Raw genomic sequence first — 21,009 nt, forward strand, 5'->3', positions numbered from 1 at the left:
CATAATACCCTCTAGTTTCATCCATGTTGTCACAAATGGCAAGATCTTGGTCTTTTTGATGGCTGAGTAATATTCTATCATATATATATATGTGTATGTGTGTGTATATATATGTGTTTGTGTGTGTGTGTGTGTGTGTGTGTGTGTGTATACCATATCTTCTTTATCCATTCATCTATCAATGAACACTTGGGTTGCTTCCATATTTTGGCTATTGTAAATAATGCTGCAATAAACATAGGGGTACATCTATCTTTTTGAATTAATGCTTTCATTTTCTTTGGCTAAATACCTAGTAGTGGTATCACTGGATCATATGATATTTCTATTTTTAATTTTTTTGAGGAACCTCCATACCGTTTTCCACAGTAGCTGCACTAATGTACATTCCCACCAACAGTGCATGCAGGTTCCTTTTTCTCCACATCCTTGCCAACACTTGTTATTTTTTGTCAGCCATTCTGACAGGTGTAAGGTGATATCTCATTTTGTTTTTCATTCACATTTCCTTGGTGATTAGTGATGTTGAGCATCTTTTCATGTGTCTGTTGCCCATCTGTATGCCTTTAGAAAAATGTCTGTTCAGGTCTTTTGCCCATTTAAAAATCAGATTATTTGTTTATTTGTTGTTGAGTTGTATAAGTTTTTAAATATATTTTAGATATTAACCTCTTATTGGGTGTATCATTTGCAAATATCTTCTATTCAGTAGGTTGCCTTTTTGTTTTGTTGATGGTTTCCTTTGCCGTGCAAAAGCTTTTTATTTTTGCGTAGTCCCAATAGTTTATTTTTGCTTTTGTTTCCCTTGCCTGAGGAAATCTATCTAGAAAAAAAAATGTTGCTAAGGCCAATGTCAAAGTAAAGAGTACCTGGCCCTTTGACAGGCATCAGAGATAACATTTTGCTGCATGGGATTGTTTTGTGGTAACAGGATCAGCTAAGCCCAGTTAGTGTGGGTGATCTGGTAGAATATGGACTATTTGGCTGTTTGGGATTATAATTGCCCTAACAAAGCACATGTGGAGAGTCAAGGGAGTTTATATGCTTTTAAAAATGTGTTATTGTCTTATGTGATTTATTTTCCTTCATTTCAAAAAATTTGATGCAAAACATTTGTGTTTTCTTTCTTTCTCTTTCCTGCCCCCACCCCCTTAGAATAACATAGCTGATCCAGAAGAACTGTTCACAAAGTTAGAACGCATCGGGAAAGGCTCCTTTGGAGAAGTTTTCAAAGGAATTGATAACCGTACCCAGCAAGTGGTTGCTATTAAAATCATAGACCTCGAGGAAGCCGAAGATGAAATTGAAGACATTCAGCAAGAAATAACTGTTTTGAGTCAGTGTGACAGCTCATATGTAACAAAATACTATGGATCATATTTAAAGGTAATGTGTGTGTTGTATTATTTAAGTCATGAGGTATTTTCATTATAAGTTTTTCTTTCTTTTTTTTAATTCTGTTTTTTGAAAGGCAGTGTCTTAAATTAGGATTTGGCAGTCTTTGGGCTCCAGGCAGAATCCAGCTCCATTTATAGTGCCAAATAGACTGTTTTTAGATTTAGCAGCTGTGTCCTGAATGCATCCCAGTGCTCAGCTGCACCGTTATTCCACACCTGAACTTTGGGTCAATGAAGGAGCAGTAATACAGCTGGTCCTTGAGACACATCCTTTGTCAGGAAAGAGCTTTCCCCCTGGGCTTTCACACATTATTCTCAATGGTCCAGTCTGTCTCAACCTCAGAATTGATGGAATATGTAAGTATGTCATTTATTCCATTGAGTTGTGGTTATTTACACATCTTTCTCTCCTTCCAGATTATGAGCTCCTTGATGGCAGGGAGTTTAGTTCAACCAGTCTTGGTTTTCACATTTAGCATAAGACATGGAACATCTCAAGCACATGATAAATACTTGTGGAAGTGGAGTCAAATGGAACACTATCTGCCCCTCCCCCTTTCCCAAAAGTTGGAATTTTAGTTTCCAGGATCATGGAATTAGTAGACACCTTAAGTTGCAGCAGATGGAGATGTGACTGCATAACAGAATACTCTTTGGTTAGTAAAACCCAAGAGTTAGGGGCGCCTGGATGGCTCAGTTGGTTAAGCATCCAATTCTTGATTTCGGCTAAGGTCATGATCTCACATTTTGTGAGTTTGAGCCCCACATTGGGCTCTGAGCTGACAGCTTGGAGCCTGCTTCAGATTCTCTCTCTCCATCTCTCTCTGCCCCTCTCCTGCTTGTGCTCTCTCACTCTCTCAAATTGAATAAACTTAAACACACACACACACACACACACACACACACACACACAAGAGTTCTTGGGTTCCAGAGTTAGAAGTCGGGATGCGTGTCTATTGAAATTTGAAGAATAAATAGTTAGAAAAATCTAGCTTAAGGGACTCCCGGGTGGCTCAGTCGGTTAAGCATCCAACTCTTGATTTCGGCTGAGGTCATGATCTCATGGTTTGTGAGTTCGAGCCCCGCATCCTGCAGAGCGCTGACGGTGCGGAGCCTGCTTGGGACTTTCTCTCTCTCTCTCTCTGTCTCTCTGTCTCTCTCTCTTTTTCTCAAATAAATAAATAAACTTAGAAAAATCTAGGTTAGAGTTAAAATTATTTTAAAATTAAAAATTTTTATCATGTTAAAGTTTTTCAAAGGAAGGCAATACTAGTTAGATTTTTGCTTTTCAGGGTTTACAAGGGGAGGAAGAGGTTTTTTGTTTGTTTGGTTCATTGGTTTTTTTGTTCATCTATCTCTGGGCCAAAAGGGGTGTGTTTATAACTCATTAGCTATTGGCCTCCATAAGAATGAATGCTATTTTTTATATTCTAATGACCAAATAAACCCTAGGGTAATCTATCTATCCATATTAGTTACTACCGATTCAGAAATCATGAATTTCACTTTCTTTTTACTAAGCCTGTTTATTCTCATATTACATGAATTAGATGAATGTGGTGTGAATGCACAATAGAGTAAATCATTAAACAGCCAGGCGCTCTGTGTCACACACTGTATTAGGTGCTGGAGATATAAAAATGAGTGACTCATGGGGCGCCTGGGTGGCGCAGTCGGTTAAGCGTCCGACTTCAGCCAGGTCACGATCTCGCGGTCCGTGAGTTCGAGCCCCGCGTCAGGCTCTGGGCTGATGGCTCGGAGCCTGGAGCCTGTTTCCGATTCTGTGTCTCCCTCTCTCTCTGCCCCTCCCCCGTTCATGCTCTGTCTCTCTCTGTCCCAAAAATAAATAAAAAAACCTTGAAAAAAAAAAAAATTTAAAAATGAGTGACTCCTGCCATTAAGGAGTTCACAATCCCATATTGTACTAAAAGGGTGCAGGTTTTGTGATTAAGTACGTACAAGGTACAGATGGGGCACAGATAAACAAGTAGTCACTTCTGTCACTTTGAAGAGAGGCTACTGGTGTGAAGGAAAGGCTTCCAGGAGGAGATGATAGTGCCAGTAATTCCTATACAATTTACTTTTTTAAATTTTTTTAATGTTTATTTCTTTTGGAGAGAGAGAGGGAGCAAGGGAGGAGCAGAGAGAGGAAGACACAGAATCTGAAGCAGGCTCTAGGCTCTGAGCTGTCAGCATTGAGCCAGATATGGGGCTCGAACTTACAAACTGCAAGATCATGACCTGAGCCGAAGTTGGATGCTCACCTGACTGAGCCACCCAGGCACCCCCCCCCCAATTTACTTCTAAGTGTTAGCCATTACTCTCACACAATTATTTGATTCTTTGTGACATATTTTGCTTTTGCAGTCTTTCCTACAAAACTTATTTAGCGGGTCAGATTCTTTTTAGGAATCCTGAGAGGTTGCTCAGTCTCAATATGTTTAGGTCTCCCTCCTGATTCCCATAGCAGGCTTGGTTTAAGACAGCCTCAGGAATTTGCTGTTGTTGTGGTTGTGGTTGTTGTGTGTTTGCTCATTCTGGTTTATACTTTCTGGATTGAATACTGGTAATTCAAGACCTACTCTAGAGCAAATTTAAACCTTTGCTATTCTTAGGCACCTGTAACAGATAAGCTATTTTTGGAACTGACTTAACATATTAAATAAGTCCTATTTCAAATGGAGTTTTCTATATTATATTGAAACTGGGTACTGAAATGCAACTGACTGTTTTATTGGTTGCTTATAGCGTTTTTAATTAATGTTCAGTACTCTCGTGGCAAATGAATTATAGTTCTGTTTGTATAATTTATTTGTATGAGTTCACATTTTTAAAAAATTCCCCTCATAGTGTACATGTACCAGTCATCCAATAAGTACTTAATGTTTAAATAAATAAATCTGATTGTTTTGTCCAAATCTTGATTATAGAATGTTCTTAGACTGGTCAATGATACACAGCCATTATCTATGACGTCTTCATAAAGGATTAAATTGAAATTATTTTTATCTCCTTTACCCATCATTAATTAAAGTCCACAATGTGAAGGACTACTTTGAAGAAAATAGCACTTCTTGATAAAATTGTAGAAATTCACATTTGGCTGATATTAGTTATTTATATCCTGAATCTATTTACATTAAAGTAAGTAAATGTGTGTATTATCTCTGTACGCATGTTCATATATACAGACAAAGGAAAAGAAATAGCTTATGATTTTATAACCTTTTAATATCATTTATTTAAATTGACCAACTTGTTTGTTTTCAGTTTATATTAAAACATGGGACTTTTGTGGGCTTGCTTTTTTTTTTTTTTAAACTAAAATCACATCAAATATAACAAGGTTCTGTTTAATGCAGTCAATATAACTCAAGGCTACATCATCTAAGTATCATCAGGGAACTGCATTATCAATCGTTGTGGCACATCCTTCCATTTCAGATGACATAGGGGATTTTGTGAGTCAAGTTAATTGAGTAGAGTAGGATATGGGTTTTTCTCAGGTTGTCTTTACTCAGGATATCATACATAGCCGAGACCTCACTGTAGGCTGGAGGAAAAGTTCTTGCATTTGAGAGAAAATTATATGCTCTCTGAAACTGTATTCAGTTGTAGTGATTTCCTTGAAACATACAAAAATGTACAAGGTATTCATTTTGACTGAGCTCACTGTATAACTTCATTTTTAAAAACAAGAGTAAAAACCAGACAAACATCAGTATGACCACAGTATTTTGCTTTAATTTTAGTTGACTGCAGATTTTCTTGAGAGACAAAGTTAGTCTTTATGAAGAGTGCTAACATAAGCAAACCCTTCCCTTCTGATCTCATAATATTGGAAAAATCCTTTATAATCTTTAAATATTTTTCTAGTTCGATGTAAATCTTAAAGTGAAGCTCACTCAGGCATTGAATAGAATTTGAATCATGCCTTTATTTGCTGCTGAAAATCGCCTTTAGATTTCTGTTTATGTTAAGGAAATATGCCCCCCCTCCACATACCACCGCCACTGATATTTATCAAAAAAGAAAAAGGAATTGAGTGATTGAAGTAAAATATTCCAGAATAGAGTCTGCAAAATTTTGTGACCTTCTCACTGTTTTTCCTGAGACTTCTGTGTGTGTTTATTCCCAGTGTATGGTGAATGTTTCTGGAATCTTCTTTAGTTAAAAAAAAATTTGGGGGGAGAATTTTTTTATAAAACTTGAAGGAAATTGCAGAGGAAAAAATTTTCTCCTTCTTACAGTGTTTTTCCCTCAAAATAAATATAGCTTTGCACTTCACAGAACACACCTCTAAGGAGCCCCATATTAGATTCAGTTTAGCAGGCCTTTATTCATTTATTGAGTGCCCTACTATGTGCATTCATTTCAGTCTGCATACTTGCCCTGGTCAGTCTCATTTACTTTATCTTGACAATTTCTGAATTCATGTCTCTGGTTCTAGCCTGTCTCTCCTTAGCCCCAGATAGATATATCTAACTTGCTTCATATTACCCACTTATCTGTGGGTACATCAAGTACCATAACATGAATGATGGCGAGTAGCATTTGAACAAGAACTTGAACATGATTTGGATGAGGGTGGAGTATAGACAAGGCATTCTAGTTTGGAAGAAAATGATTCAGGGGTAATAAAGCATCTGGCAAGATGATCTCTCCTGTCCCTTGCAGTTCTATAAAATTTGACATGCTGTTTCCTTTTTATTGTGGTAAAATATGTATCATAAAATTTACCATTATAATCATTTTAAGCCCACCGTGAGTAGCAGTGAGTATATTCATATTGCTGTGCAACTATCACCACCATCCGTCTTCAGAACTTTCTCATCTTCATCAGTCAAAACTCTGTACACATTTGGGGTGCCTGGGTGGCTCAGTCGATTAAGCATCTAACTTTGGCTCAGGTCATGATCTCACAGTTTGTGAGTTCACGCCCTACGTGGGGCTCTCAGCTGTCAGCACAGAGCCTGCTTTGGATCCTCTGTCCCTCTCTCTGCCCCTCCCCTCCTTGCACACTCGCTCTCTCTCTCTCTCTCTCTCTCTCTCTCTCTCTTTCTCTCAAAATGAATACATAAACTTTGAAGAAAAAAAAGAATCAAACTCTCTACACATTAAACTATAACTCTCCAGGGGCACCTGGGTGGCTCAGTTGGTTGAGCGTCCGACTTCGGCTCAGGTCATGATCTCACAGTTCATGGGTTCAAGCCCCGCATCAGGCTCTGTGCTGACCACTTGCTCAGAGCCTGGAGCCTGCTTCAGATTCCGTGTCTCCTTCTCTCTCTGCCCCTCCCCTGCTCAAGCTTTCTCTCACTCTGTTTCTTAACAATAAATGAATGTAAAAAAAATTTTTTTTAAATAAAAATAAACTATAACTCTCCATTGTCTCCTCACCACAGTCCTTGGTAACCACCAGTCTACTTTCTGTCTCTATGAATTTGACTACTACAGGTTCCTCATATATATAAGCAGAATCAGACAGCATTTGTCTTTTGGTGACTGGCTGACTTTAGTCATACAGGTTGGATTATGTGGTCAGTGCTATGATTGCTATGAGATGCACCGACCAGCCCATTTAATTCAACATATAGTTAATATCTAGTACCATAATCATCTCTCAAATACATACAGTGAATGTTTTAAATGGTTTTTTCCTATGAACAAATGAATTCCAAATTGCACTGTAGCCTTTCTGCCCGCTTTGGCCAAGTGTCTATTTTAGCACCAAACAGTGGGGTTCAGTTGGCCTCATGGGGTAACAGAGTTGATACTGCAGATACCAGTAATTTGTTAACATTAGGCTCCACGATCTCCCCAGCAAATAGTACAACTCTGGAGCAGTTACTCTTTAGGCGTTCGGAATTTCGGAACAGAGAGCCATTTCCTACCACCTGGCCACCCATATTGATGCAGAACTTTAAACGTACTCCTCCAACCCGCTGTTAATATGTGTGGATCATTTTGTAAGTGGAGAAGTGGACTCTTCCCTTCAGGGACTTCCTCTACTTCAATGTGCCGGCTGTGCAGTTATGGTTTACAGTCCCTGGCTCTTTGGGAATTTTAAACTGGTATGTAGATATCATCTCAGCCTTGTAAATTATTGAAAAGCAAGCCAAACATACTTATTTGCATTCTCCAGCACAAACATCTTTTCACAGAAATCAAAGGTTAGAAGTTGTAGTCCTCCAAAAGAATACAAACATAGAGTCTGGGCTTTTTTTGGTTTGGTTTGGTTTGTGATTGGCGTTTTCACTGAGCCCTGCTGTGGACCAGAAACCTGTAAAAAGAGCCTCTGTGGGCAAAGCTTCCTTGAGCAGGGAAGAGCCCCCACCAGCTCACCATTCCTGCCTGTGCCCACTCAGGCACTCAGACTGTGTAACAGTCTTCTGAAGGTCCAGATCTATGGCCATCCTCCAGTGAGGCTTGTCTTCCAGAAGCGGTAATCAGAAGGAAGCAGGCAGAAAATCTGTCTGACGGCTCTGGTTCCTTCCCTGCCCTGGTACCACCAAACAGCTCGCTTGCTAGGAGGAATGCTTCTTTTCAGATCTGGAAGTCGCTTAGTCATACCTCTAATAACATTTTACGCTTTCTATGAATACTCTTCAGTGAGGAACAGACAGTTGGTAAGTTTCCATTTTGGAATCGGTACCCCCAGAAAGGACACACATCATTTTAAACCTGGAAAACAGATGTTTTCGGTCATGTGGAACTACAAATCAGATAACCATCCAATAATAAGATCTTTTCATTTTTCTTTTAAATGTCAGGTGAATGGGAAGCATTCTGAATTCATAAGGTAGAATGTAGTACTTATTAGAAACAATCTTGTGGCAAAAGAAAAATTTCCCCAGCTACGCACTGCTGGGAGAGTCACTTTTTTCTTCTCTTGACAAAAATATAAAGACACGTCAGGTTTACAATTCTCAGGTTCCGAGTGCCTAATTTCTATACATAAAGACAAGTTATGTGAACCATGCCTAGAACTCCATTCCCCTCCCTGCTATTATGGGGACGTATTTGCTCTCTTTTTGTGCCGGAGACACGGCCACTAGCAAAGACTCTCAGTTCTTCCTTCAGTTCAGGCTGTGATAGGAGAGTGGACATCAAAACTGGGGGGAGGGAGATACATCGTTACCCTCTCGCGCGCGCGCATCTTACATGGTGTCAGCATCCGGAAAGGAGGAATCCCTAAATCTCAATTTACCTGAGCCCTTCCTCCCCGGCCCCTGACATTAGGCCACATCCCAGTACTCACACTGCAGTGTCACCCACCATGAGGTTACTGGGGGCCATTCTCTGCCATGATAAAGCCCCAGCCTCATGGACACATGTGGACGTTTTGAATGGAACTCCTGAGTACTTCCCAGGGATTTTAGAGTTTTAGAGTTTAGCTCGAGAATCCTCCTCCTACAGCTGGGGCTGTAAAGGTAAGAAATGTGTTCCTGACATCCCAGGGTGAAGCACAACACTGAGTGTGTTTTTCCCCCTAGAAACATTGTTATGATAAAAATAGTTTGTTTCTCTGGCACTCCTCATGCTGTACTATGGATACCTTTGTGTTAAATTGTCTTTTTGTGGGGGGTTACCCCAGGAACCTAGACATTACTTCTAGGGGAAAATGCTTGCTTTCCAAATTCTAAACGCCTTACTTATAATGGACTTTTAAAACACAAGCCACTCACAACTTGGATACTTGCCAGTAGAGTAAACTCAACCGTTCTACTTACAGTCAATTCTGTGGTCCCACAAAAATTCAGAGAATACTACTGATGACATGGGGAGAGAAGTGTCCATAGTATTTCAAGCTAGAGCTGAAAGAAGAACAGATTCGATGGTTTATTCTGATTTGTATCTGATGGCGCTGAAGGGTGTCTGTGTACATGTGTGTGTATACCTGATTTGGAATTTATATATACTCTGCCGATGAGCCCCATTGCTTCTTGGACAATTTACAGTGACGTAAATTCCACCTGGAGTAATCATATGCTCTTTAAGCTACGCACTCCCTTTCTCATATCCATTTACCTCGGCAGTGGGACACGGTGGGGTGCGGAGGGAGAGGGACACTAATTCTTTCTAAGCTCCACCTGTGTACCAAAAATGCCCATTAATCATGGCTGATGAAAGTGGGAAAGTACATGAAAACAAAAGCCAAAAACTGAAACAAGGCAAACTGTCTAGTGTCCTCAAACTCTAAAATCATATGCGAAAAACCCAGAAGCCCCATTTAAAATTTCTACACATCTACACACCAGGGGCGCCTGGATAGCTCAGTCAATTAAGTATCCGACCTCGGCTCAGGTCATGATCTCGCAGTTCATAGGTTTGAGCCCCATGTGAGGCTCTGTGCTGACAGTGCAGAGCCTGCTTGGGATTCTCTCTCTCTCCCTCTCACTCTCTACCCCTCTCCCACTTCTGCTCTCTCCTCTCAAAATGAATACACTTCAAAATTTCTACAAGTCTCCACATACCTCCTCATTCTTTAATGTAACTATCTTTTCCTTTCAGTATCATTCAAAATAATAATTTAAGGCTATGGTTTATTTTTTCTGGGTTTTGTAACAATTTTTAATAGTTCAACAATTTTAAAAACAGTATTGTATTTATTTAGCTATATCACAAGCTAAATAGGTAGGGAGAAAGGTCAAGACTCAGAACTTTTATCTGTAATGCTCTGTGGGAAAATATATTCTGCGTTTCGAACAACTAATCTTAAACTTGTATTTTAGAACCAGTACATTAGTCTGTCAGATTTAATGTTTTATGCTACTATGTTATTTCGCTCAGGCTTGTAATGATTAAATTGTTTCATAACTTTACAGGGTTCAAAATTATGGATAATAATGGAATACCTGGGTGGTGGTTCAGCACTGGATCTTGTAAGTATTTTTAAATAATTACACACATACCTGTCTGTACTTTAGCTTTTTTTATTTTAATTGGAGTAAGCAATGGCTTTTGGGCAAGCTGAGTGGTTGCTTTAGATAATACATTCAAATTAAGGTCTCTATTCAGGACTATAGATTGAGCCGTATTGCAAGATTGGGCATATTGCTGACGTTTTTAGAGTATATATGAAACGCAAATAGCTTCATGAAATAAAGCTCCCCAAATTAGGACTGTGTGTGACCATTGCCATCAGTTTAGAGTTTTACTTTGCAGGCGTTTCCCTGAAAAGACTGAACGTTCTTGGATTTTTGAAATATGTAATTCAGATAAGTATCACTAAAACTAGTTCTTGGGTTCTCACCAAGTGCGCCTGCAGACCCAATTCTCTGCAGAATTCTCTCTGCCCCTCTATAGGTCATTTGGAAATGTGATGGTACTTTTGGTTGTCATACTGACTTGGAAGTGTTACAGCCATTTTAGTGGGCAAAGATCAGGATGCTAAAATCCTGCAGTGAACAGGAAAAGTTCCACCCAATGAAGATGGGAACACACACATAAGTTCCTTTGAGAAACACTGGTTGTTTTCCCCAAGTTAGTGTGATTCTGTCATTGCTGTTTTCTTCTCCCTTTTAAATCTTTATTAATATGGAGTTGTATTTAAAATTCAATACGAATTACTAGAGGCAACTTGGTGTAGTAGAGATGGCCACTGGGCTGGCCTATGGGAGTGTGAGGTGATGGGGCGAGCGGTCTTCGTAACCGAATCTGTGACTGTGAACCAGGCACACAAATTTCTTACATTCGGATATCCTATAAAACAAAGAAGTTGCACTAAGTTATTTTTAAGTTCTCTTCCATGTTGAAAATATATACGGACCCTGACACAGGGCTCAATCCCACGACCCTGGGATCATGATCTGAGCCGAATTCCAGAGTCGGGCGTTAAACTGGCTGATCCACCCAGGCACCCCTCCATCTTGGATATTCTGTGACTTATATTGTCTTAGCATGCTCCTGGATTTAGAAATGATAAGAGTATGCTGTCTCTAAAAATAAAGTGTTTTGATGACTAAGATCGTCAAGTAACATTTTAACTCTTATTTTTAAGTGGAGATGAGTTTCCCTAACTATAAGTGATTAAATATTTCTAAAGGGGTTTAATCCTCCCTGCCAATGGCTCCAAAGTTTCAAATAATCCTGTGAACAGAAATGACTCTAAGATTTTCTTTCCTTTAAACAGAACCATATTTAAAGCATTCTAAAGAAGTGGTAATTAAATTTGATGGAGAGTCTCATCTCCTTCTAGGAATTCATCTCATTTTAATCTGTTGCTGAGTTAGGTAATCCTTCCTTCTGTCTCATCTAATTCGCACATCCCAAAGCTTGAGTTCATTTTGTCTTTCTCCTCTCTAGTGATAGAACACAACTGGTATTTCTCCGTAGAATAATCCTTCATGCTTATGGAGTCAGATCTCTTTCTTCTGAAGTTAAATGGCCCCATTTCCATTTGTCTTGTCACATAGTTTTATTACACAATAGTTTTTTCATTAGCTCCACAAGAAGTGTCTCAACTGCTCCATGATCCTCCTCCTACCCTTTAAATATTCAGAGCTCTTTCCAAATTTATCATAGTTACCTTCTCTGGTCCCCCAAGGTGCTAACCGTACGTCTTCCCTGTTTCGTGGGCATTGGCAAAGCTAGTGCACTGCCGTCAGCAGGATCAGCAATAGCAATGTTAAGCACTGGACGCTGGCCCAACCCTAACTAATAATGTGAGCTGTAGTAGTAGTTTGGTCAGTTTTATGTAATCTCTGAGTGAAGTCTCTTAATTTCATCCTGCCGTTCTGATCTCTGCCTAATAGAACAAATTGCCAAGTTGCATAAGTTCAATAAACTTAAGATGTTTTTAGCCCTGTCGTAGCTAAAAATCAAGAGACCTACGTCCTAGACCTGGTTCTGCCGTTGACTAGCTGGCTAATAATGGACAAGTCATTGAACCTCTGTGCCTTAATTTCCTCACATGTTGAATGAAGAAATTAGATGAATGATCTCTCGAGGTTTGTGTCCCTAGCTCAAGAATTCAATAATACTGTGATTGAATTATAAACATTTAACTGGCTTTTGTAAGGAGGGCAAATGATGAGAAAATGTGCTGTTTCTTCTCCGTGTATAGTGCCATACAAACAAATGCTATCATTTGGGGAATCTAAGAAGGATTGGGTTTGAGGGAGGGCACTGCTACCAGGGACAAGAAAAAACGACAGGGAGGCTGAGAGGAGAATATTTGTCACTTTAAGATTTTATTTTTAAGTAATCTCTACACCCATCATGGGGCTCGAACTCACAACCCCGAGAGTCACATGCTGACTGAGCCAGCCAGGTGCCCCAATATTTCTCACTTTAAATTGGTGCCTAAATAATGGAATGCGATTATGACTTGTAATTGACATCAACATTTTATAGTGTATACTTCAAGATTCTCTCCCATTCCTTTTTTTTAACTTTTTTAATGTTTATTTATTTTTGAGAGAGAGAGAGAGACAGAGCATGAGTGGGGGAGGGGCAGAGAGAGAGGGAGACACAGAATCCGAAGCAGGCTCCAGGCTCGGAGCCGCCAGAACAGAGCCCGACGCGGGGCTCAAACTCGTGAACCACGAGATCGTGACCTGAGCTGAAGTTGGACACTTAACCGACTGAGCCACCCAGGCACCCCGATTCTCTCCCATTCTTGAAAAAAATTAGTTATACATGAACAGACTCTGATTTTTTTAAATCATACCTCACTTCTTTCCAGTGGGAATTGCAGTGGCTTACAACAAAAACACATATGATAAGGTTAGGAGGATAAAATATGAGCACCAAAGACAAAAGTTGGAAACAATATGCTAACCGTAAGAGAAGGCACTGACATAACCTGCTGCATTAGGACCAGCTGAAAGTCACAGGAGTGGGGAAGATCCCCAGGCCCACAAGTATACAGTCTGTGAAAGAGCAGGTGACCCGCTCTTGCATGTCCTCAGTTGACAATAAGGCCAGTACACTGGCCCTGGAGGCAGAGATATTAGCTATTAGAGACACGGCACTGTCTTTGGCCACTGAAGACAAGTTCAGTTATGCACTCCAGGGACAGTGGACCAAGATCTCAGCGTTCTCTCTCTCCCAGGGAATAGCAATCTCTGTTCCATCTACTTTACCTCCTCTATCACTCCAGCTCCCTTTTTTCTCCTTCTCTCATCATTGTCGACATGGTTAATGATGCATTTTAACCACAAGGCTTGAAAGAGTTTTCTGTCTGATAATGCACCAGAAAAACCCAGCTGTACTACCCAGTTCCCATTGCCCTGCCATGGCTTCTCCCCGACTCCACCATCTTCCTCCAGTACCCAGTTAATTGAGATTTTATTTTTCCTGAATTTTAAGCTGGACCTAAATATACCAGATGAGCCAGTGGGTCTTGAGGACCTCTTCTTTGTTTGTTTTTACTTAAATATATTTTTAAAAATTCTGTATTAGGTAACACACTGGCTTATCCAGGCCACTTTCAGAAGCCCTTCAGAATGATAAGTAGTGTCCCTTATATATACCTTGCCCAATTTCTTTTTTTTAATGTTTATTTTATTTTTGAGAGAGAGAGAGAGACAGAGCATGAGCCAGGGAGGGGCAGAGAGAGAGGGAGACACAGAATCCAAAGCAGGCTCCTGGCTCCGAGCTATCAGCACGGAGTCCGACGCGGGGCTCGAACCCGCAAGCTGTGAGATCATGACCTGAGCTGAAGTCGGATGCTCAACCGACTGAGCCACCCGGGCATCCCAGACCTTGCCCAGTTTCTTAAGTGAGTGAGGGCATACCTCCTCTGGCCCTGTCAACATTTTCTGATCAGTGGTACCAACATTTGTCTTTAAATTATTTGGTAGTACCTCAGAATTTCATTGCCGGCAATCAATAAAATGCCATTTTCACCTTTGAGAACAACTTTAATCACTACTGTTTCAATAGAAACTTTTGGAGTGGAAGTTAATAGACTTATAAGTAAATAGATAATGTTACCTAGGAAAGGCACCTATTGAACTACGGGCATCCCTGGAGTATACTGTATATCCAGAACACAGCTAATATTTAGTGGTGAAACTGAAGTATGGGTTCTATTTTAAGCTGTTAAATTGCAACATGAAAGTGCCCTTTATTCAGAATAAATATGGCATTCATGAAAGATGAAATACACAAGGTGCCAAAGAGCTGTGAATCCCTCCCAGTGTGAGGCAGAGTGGGCGATGTTTGATTTTCACCACCTCCTCCCTCCTTCCAGCAAACAGCTCAACCTCAGCCCTGACTTCAGATTCCCACCCTTCCTGTAATAATATTGTACAGTCCACTGTTTGTGCTTTATGAGGTACCAGAATTTTAAAATAGCCATTTATTTTAAAGGGAGATTTTCAGATACTCCATTACAAGTTCTCCCGAAACCTAATCATTGCTTTCCTTGTATTCCAGTTGGAACTATTGGCTTTAGGACGGGGATGGGGAAAGAAAGGGGAAATGTGTTACATTTAGTTAAAAAACCATACCCCTTCATGATTCGATCTTTTTTTTTTTTTTTACAATGAAGTCTGAACAGATTAATTGTTGTATTCCTGACTAACTTTTAAAATCTCAGCCTCGGAAAGGCTGCCTGCTTTACAGTGTTATTGAGATACATAAATGCTAAGAACTGTGCTGTGGCTGACCTGTACCATTGAGCTGAGTTGCTGCAGAAATCTTACAGACTTTTTGATCTCAAAATCAGTTTAGTGTAAATAGTTAATCATTTAAATAGCAAATGTCAAAATTTAAGTAGCTGATTTTTTTTTTCCTAGCCAAAGAAAGAAAGAAAGGAAAAGAAAGCTAGTTCTGTCATTATTTAAGAGTATTTCTTAAATCTTTGATGTAAATATTTAAGAACCTCACGATTTGGAGCTAGTACATACAGAGGTAACACTGCTTGTATTATCTTTTGAGATTAAATCTAATCCATTTAAAAACCATTTCAGCCTTAACCATTTCAGACTTAACTTGTTTACTATCTTCCCTTACCTTTTTAATCTTTTTCTCCTTTGTTTAAATATTGGCTTAATAAGCAGAATTGCTTCATATATCTAAGTGATTCCCTTATTTCAAAGATCATATCAAGTTAGTACTTCATTGTTTGGAACTTATATATGTTTGTAAAAGTGTGTGTGTTTTCCCCCTAAGCTTCGAGCTGGTCCATTTGATGAGTTCCAGATTGCTACCATGCTAAAGGAAATTTTGAAAGGTCTGGACTATCTGCATTCAGAAAAGAAAATTCACCGAGACATAAAAGGTATACAAAAATCTTACATGAACCTGAGAAAAGTAGCTGCATTCTGAGGAAACTGAGCGTTTTTTGTTTCTTTTTTCCTCCTAGCTGCCAACGTCTTGCTGTCAGAACAAGGAGATGTTAAACTTGCTGACTTTGGAGTTGCTGGCCAGCTGACAGATACACAAATTAAAAGAAATACCTTTGTGGGAACACCATTTTGGATGGCTCCTGAAGTTATTCAACAGTCGGCTTATGACTCAAAAGTAAAGTGTTACCTGTACAAACTTTAGTGTTTAATAATAGGTTTTATAGAGCGTGCTATTCTATATAATAAACCGTCCCAGTTTTCCTTGTTTTAGAAGTGTTTCTAAAGCTAGAGTTATGTCAAGTGTTACTGCTAAACCATTAGTTCCCTGGATGCTGATCATATTTGGACCTTATTCCCTTCAATGGCCTTCCATTCCACTTAGAATAAAATCCAAAGTCCTTACTATCACATACATGGCTCTTGATGATCTGGCCCTTGTCTGCCTCCTCAACCTCATCTCTCATTACTCTCCCTCTATATTCTATCTGCTTTGGCCACAGTGGGTGCTATGTCCCACAAACATAGCAAGTACGCTCTGGCCTCAGGACCTTTGCACTCACCATTCCTTCTATCTGGAATAACTTTCCTCCCAATCAGGTCTCTGCTTAGACATTACCTCACAGAATAGTCTTCCCTAGCCATCCCATGTAAATTTGCAACCCCTTGCAATCATCCATTATTCCATGATCCTGATTTGTTATTTTCTTCATTGAACCTAGCACCATCTGACATTGTATAATTTACATATTTGTCTCTTCCGTTAGAACACAAGCCCCTTCAGAGCAGAGATTTTTGTCTGCTTTATTCACCACTGGAATCCTCAGTGTCTAGAATATGGTGCCAGACAAAAAGTTAGGGAATTTGATAATTCTTTTTTTTTTTATGAAATTTATTGTCAAATTAGTTTCCATACACCACCCGGTGCTCATCCGATAATTCTTTTTTTAAGTAGGCTTCACACCCAGCGCTGAGCCCAATGTGGGACTTGACCTCACCACCCTTAAGATCAAGACCTGAGCTGAGATCAAGAGTTAGACACGGAACTGACTGAGCCATCCAGTCACCCCAGGAATTTGTTAATTTTTTTAAATACATGAATTATATTAATAAAAATTTATTGCCATTGCATTTCTTGAGACACTTCATTTTTTTCTGAGTTTGTTTATGTATGTATGTCTGTCCTTTCTGCCCTCAACTTGGGGCTTGAATCTACTACCCCAAGGTCAAGAATTGCATGCTCTTCCAGGTGAGCCAGCCAGGCACTCCTTTTAAGACACCTTTTTTAAAGCTTATTTATTTATTTTGAGAGAGAGAGAGAGAGTGAGCAGGGGAGGGGCAGAAAGAGAAGCAGGCTCCACACTGTCAGCAAGAAGCCTGACACCGGGCTCAACCTCATGAATCATGAGATTGAGATCATGACCTGAGCCAAAACCAAGAGTCACACGCTCAACCCACTGAGCCACCCAGGTGCCCCAGGACACTTTAATATCATATGACCCATAGGCTATTTTGTGGCAGTCTGCTGGAATGGAATTTCGAGGTAATATTTTTTTCTTTCTCTTACCTCAGGCTGACATTTGGTCATTGGGAATTACTGCTATTGAGCTAGCCAAAGGAGAGCCACCCAACTCTGATATGCATCCAATGAGAGTTCTGTTTCTTATTCCAAAAAACAACCCTCCAACTCTTGTTGGAGACTTTACTAAGTCCTTCAAGGAGTTTATTGATGCTTGCCTGAACAAAGATCCATCATTTGTGAGTATATATTGCTCTTACTACTATTTGTTTTCTATTATTAAAGCTATTTAAAGCAAATGTAGTTTTTCTACAGTGGGGAATACAGTGCATGGGAAAATTGTCTAAGATCCTTCTAGGAACCTGGTTCTCCCCCCTATCTTGCTAATTCTGTTCAGTTCTTAACAAGGTCCTTACTTCCTTTTCTCCTTGCCCTGTATCTTTTTCTCTTGCTCATGGCCCCTAGCTTCCTCCTTATTCTATTGATCATTTCCTATTTCAGCAGGAAGGAAATTTGAGAAATAAGGTTTCTGTTGTAGGATGTCACTATTAAAGCACACGTGTAACTATTCACAGTGATATTTATTCAACAGTGTTTTCATTTTTCATGAAAAGTTATGTGTGCCTTTCACTCGTTTCAAAATTTAACGTTGAGAAATTCCAACATGAAGTTGCATGTTTTTACTGATGTCTAGTGAACTCCACTCATTTACCTGGCAGATTTGATCACAGTTGCTTTACTACTTCAAAAATAAAGCTGCCTGGTGACTTCTAGAAGCTAGAAGTGTACAAGAACTAAGTTGTGATGTAACTGTTTTAAAATTGAGAATGAACATTCTGATATTGACAAAATACTAGGAGCGAAATATCCCCCACAGGATGTGGCATTTGTATTTAGGTGCAGTATGAATTCACGTGTGACGGGGAGAGGATTAATCTGGGGATCACATGATAGGTGCAGATGATAATAAAAGTTTTAGCCTTGCTAGTTTTCATCCAGTTTTTTCAACTTACAGTAAATATAATAAAAGTATTTTTAAAGCACTATTGTGAAATGGTTGTAAATTTTTACTCCATTTTCAAAACCTTGCCACGTGTCTCTCTGCTTTGGAGAAGGCCCCACCTGCCAGTTTGCTGGTGGACAGGCCACCTTTTTGTCCATTGTGTTTGAACAAATTGGTACCAGAGTAGTAAATTTAATTTGGTTGCCTTGAGCCACTTCAAAGAGTAGAATTAGCCATTGCCCTACAGCATTTTAGCTGTCCTTGTGTCTGTAGACATACTTTTCAGACATACCTTTTCAGCTTAATAATGGAAGTTACTTTTTTTACCACACCTTGCAATCATAAAGGGCCTCGAAATATTCATGTGACCTTCATATCTTTCCCTAGCGTCCTACAGCTAAAGAACTTCTGAAACACAAATTCATTGTAAAAAATTCAAAGAAGACTTCTTATCTGACCGAACTGATAGATCGATTTAAGAGATGGAAGGCAGAAGGGCACAGTGATGATGAATCTGATTCTGAGGGCTCTGATTCGTATGTACAAATCATTTCATTGTTATGTAGGTAGCCCGTTTGAATACTGCGTATCTTCTAACCAGTATCCGCTATGCTTTCTCTAGCATAAAATGGAAGCTGTATTTTCAATTTTTATAGTAGAAACTGTGAAAAGCTTTTAAAATCACAGTCTGTGCAGTACAATGAATTTAGAAACATGTTTTTTCTTAGAAGTGAATTGCTCTAGTTTTAAATGGTCTCGGTCTAACCCCTAGTGGATACTTGAGTATATTACAAAATTTGGGAACAAGATTCTATTAAAAGTGTTACATCAGTTTGCCCAAAGTGATAAAGGCTATGTCTTCTCATACTTTGGGGGAAACCTGCAAAATCCCTCTGGAGCACTGACTGCCAGGCCTTTCCCACCTCTTGGCCATGTCCTGAACTGTGATCAGACTGATATATTTAAGTATTCATTTATGTGTGATTTGGACCCTCCTAAAAAAGCTACACCAGTTTTTAACTGCAGCATTTACATTGACATCTTATCTTCTAAGTCCATAACTTAATTTAGACTAGGAAAGTCTGTGGGTTATACCAGAATTTTCTCTTCCACTTGATGAATTGGCACAAAGACAACACCAAATTTCTTTAGACAATACTCTCAGAGTCCTGCCTTTATGAGAAATTGCCCTACTTTTGAAAACAATAAAAAATACCAGGATGATTTTTGTGCCTTGTTGTAATGGTTTGTTGGCCTTAGCGGCCCATGAAAGTAGCACACGGAATGTTAAAAAAGAATCCAAAGGGGCGCCTGGGTGGCTCAGTCGGTGAAGCGTCCATCTCTTGGTTTTGGCTCAGGTCATGATCTCACGGTTTGTGAGTTCAAGTCCCACATCGGGCTCTGCACGGACAGTGTGGAGCCTGCTTGGGATTCTCTCACTCTTAAAATAAACAAACAAACAAACATGACAAAAATTTTTTTAAAGAATCAAAAGCCACACTACAGGAGATCCTGATCCAGTCAGTGGGGAGGGGTGTGGGCAGGCCTTTCTGTACAATAAGAGGTCTCCACATGTGATCCTGATGCATACTTCAGAGTTGAGAACTACTGCTCTTCTTCAAGTAAATTGTATCTACCTAAAACTGAGATCACATCCTTTTTTATACTATGATTTTTGTCTATATCGGGACAACTCTTCAGAGTGTGGCTGCATTGATTTGATATTTTCACCAAGCTGAATTATTTAGGAACTTATATTAGTATTTTGGGCAATCTCTTTAGGGAATCCACCAGCAGAGAAAATAATACTCATCCTGAATGGAGCTTTACCACCGTGCGAAAGAAGCCTGATCCAAAGAAACTACAGAATGGGGCAGTATGTTCATGGAGATAATCACTTACTTCCTCTTGATAGACTCTGTTGAACTACATAGTGAGATTACGATGGCCAAAAATTACTAGAATTTAATACCCCTAAGTTCCTGTCTACCTCCCAGTGTCCATAGTATGCTTCATTTGCCATTAGTTTTGAGCTAATTAAGTAAAGGTCATGGAAGTCATTTAAGTGGCCATTGGTATGTTTTTAAATGCATTTTACTTAGAGGTGCATAAACCCAGTGGAATTATGGATATCTATTGTAATCCCAGAAGTTAGAAGCCTTCTGGATGATGGATGGGAATTAGAAAGGAAGCCTGGAGACGTGCCTTATATTGGGTCTTTTGGGAGGGAGAATTCAAATTAGTGCTCCCTTGTTATGGAATAAGAAAAACATGAATGATTATTTTAATTTCATGTGTATAATCTAAATTATTTGTTCAAAGGAGCAAGATCTTGTGCAGACCCTGAGCTGTTTGTCTATGATAATCACACCTGCATTTGCTGAAGTAAGTATGGATTCATCATCTTTGGATATCTACGCCAAGAAGTATAGTAATTTTAAATGTTATTGCTATTGATTCTTTCTCAGCTTAAACAGCAGGATGAGAACAACGCTAGCAGGAATCAGGCAATTGAAGAACTCGAGAAAAGTATTGCTGTGGCTGAAGCTGCCTGTCCTGGCATCACAGATAAAATGGTGAAGAAATTAATTGAGAAATTCCAAAAGTAAGCTTGAAATGTCATTTAAAATGTTTATTTTAACATTTTCTGTTGGGTGTTAGTTCGTGATGCAATAGAATTACCTTGATTCAGTCATTGCAATCATTCCTCATTATTAAGTCACTTCTTAAATAGTGGTATGCTTAAAACTGTTTTGTTTGTTGCCCATCTTAAACATTAGCTTTTGGAATTATTAT

The 21,009-nt window shown here is 39.4% G+C and overlaps 1 protein-coding gene across 2 annotated transcripts in view; it reads left to right on the forward strand.

Moving 5' to 3' along the window:
* STK26 (serine/threonine kinase 26) overlaps positions 1-21,009 on the forward strand; it is a 55,003-nt gene that overhangs the window by 30,678 nt on the left and 3,316 nt on the right. Inside the window, exons 3-11 of one of the 2 annotated variants that reach the window (XM_030305858.1) lie at positions 1,156-1,386; positions 10,223-10,279; positions 15,519-15,627; positions 15,712-15,869; positions 17,264-17,449; positions 18,601-18,749; positions 19,996-20,089; positions 20,536-20,598; positions 20,682-20,818. In XM_030305858.1, the coding sequence (XP_030161718.1) occupies positions 1,156-1,386; positions 10,223-10,279; positions 15,519-15,627; positions 15,712-15,869; positions 17,264-17,449; positions 18,601-18,749; positions 19,996-20,089; positions 20,536-20,598; positions 20,682-20,818 (1,184 nt within the window). The remainder of the gene's footprint in view (positions 1-1,155; positions 1,387-10,222; positions 10,280-15,518; positions 15,628-15,711; positions 15,870-17,263; positions 17,450-18,600; positions 18,750-19,995; positions 20,090-20,535; positions 20,599-20,681; positions 20,819-21,009) is intronic. The other variant, XM_030305859.1, reaches the window with a different exon arrangement.

This window comes from Lynx canadensis, chromosome X (genome assembly GCF_007474595.2).
Source record: "Lynx canadensis isolate LIC74 chromosome X, mLynCan4.pri.v2, whole genome shotgun sequence".
Taxonomy (NCBI): Eukaryota; Metazoa; Chordata; class Mammalia; order Carnivora; family Felidae; genus Lynx; species Lynx canadensis.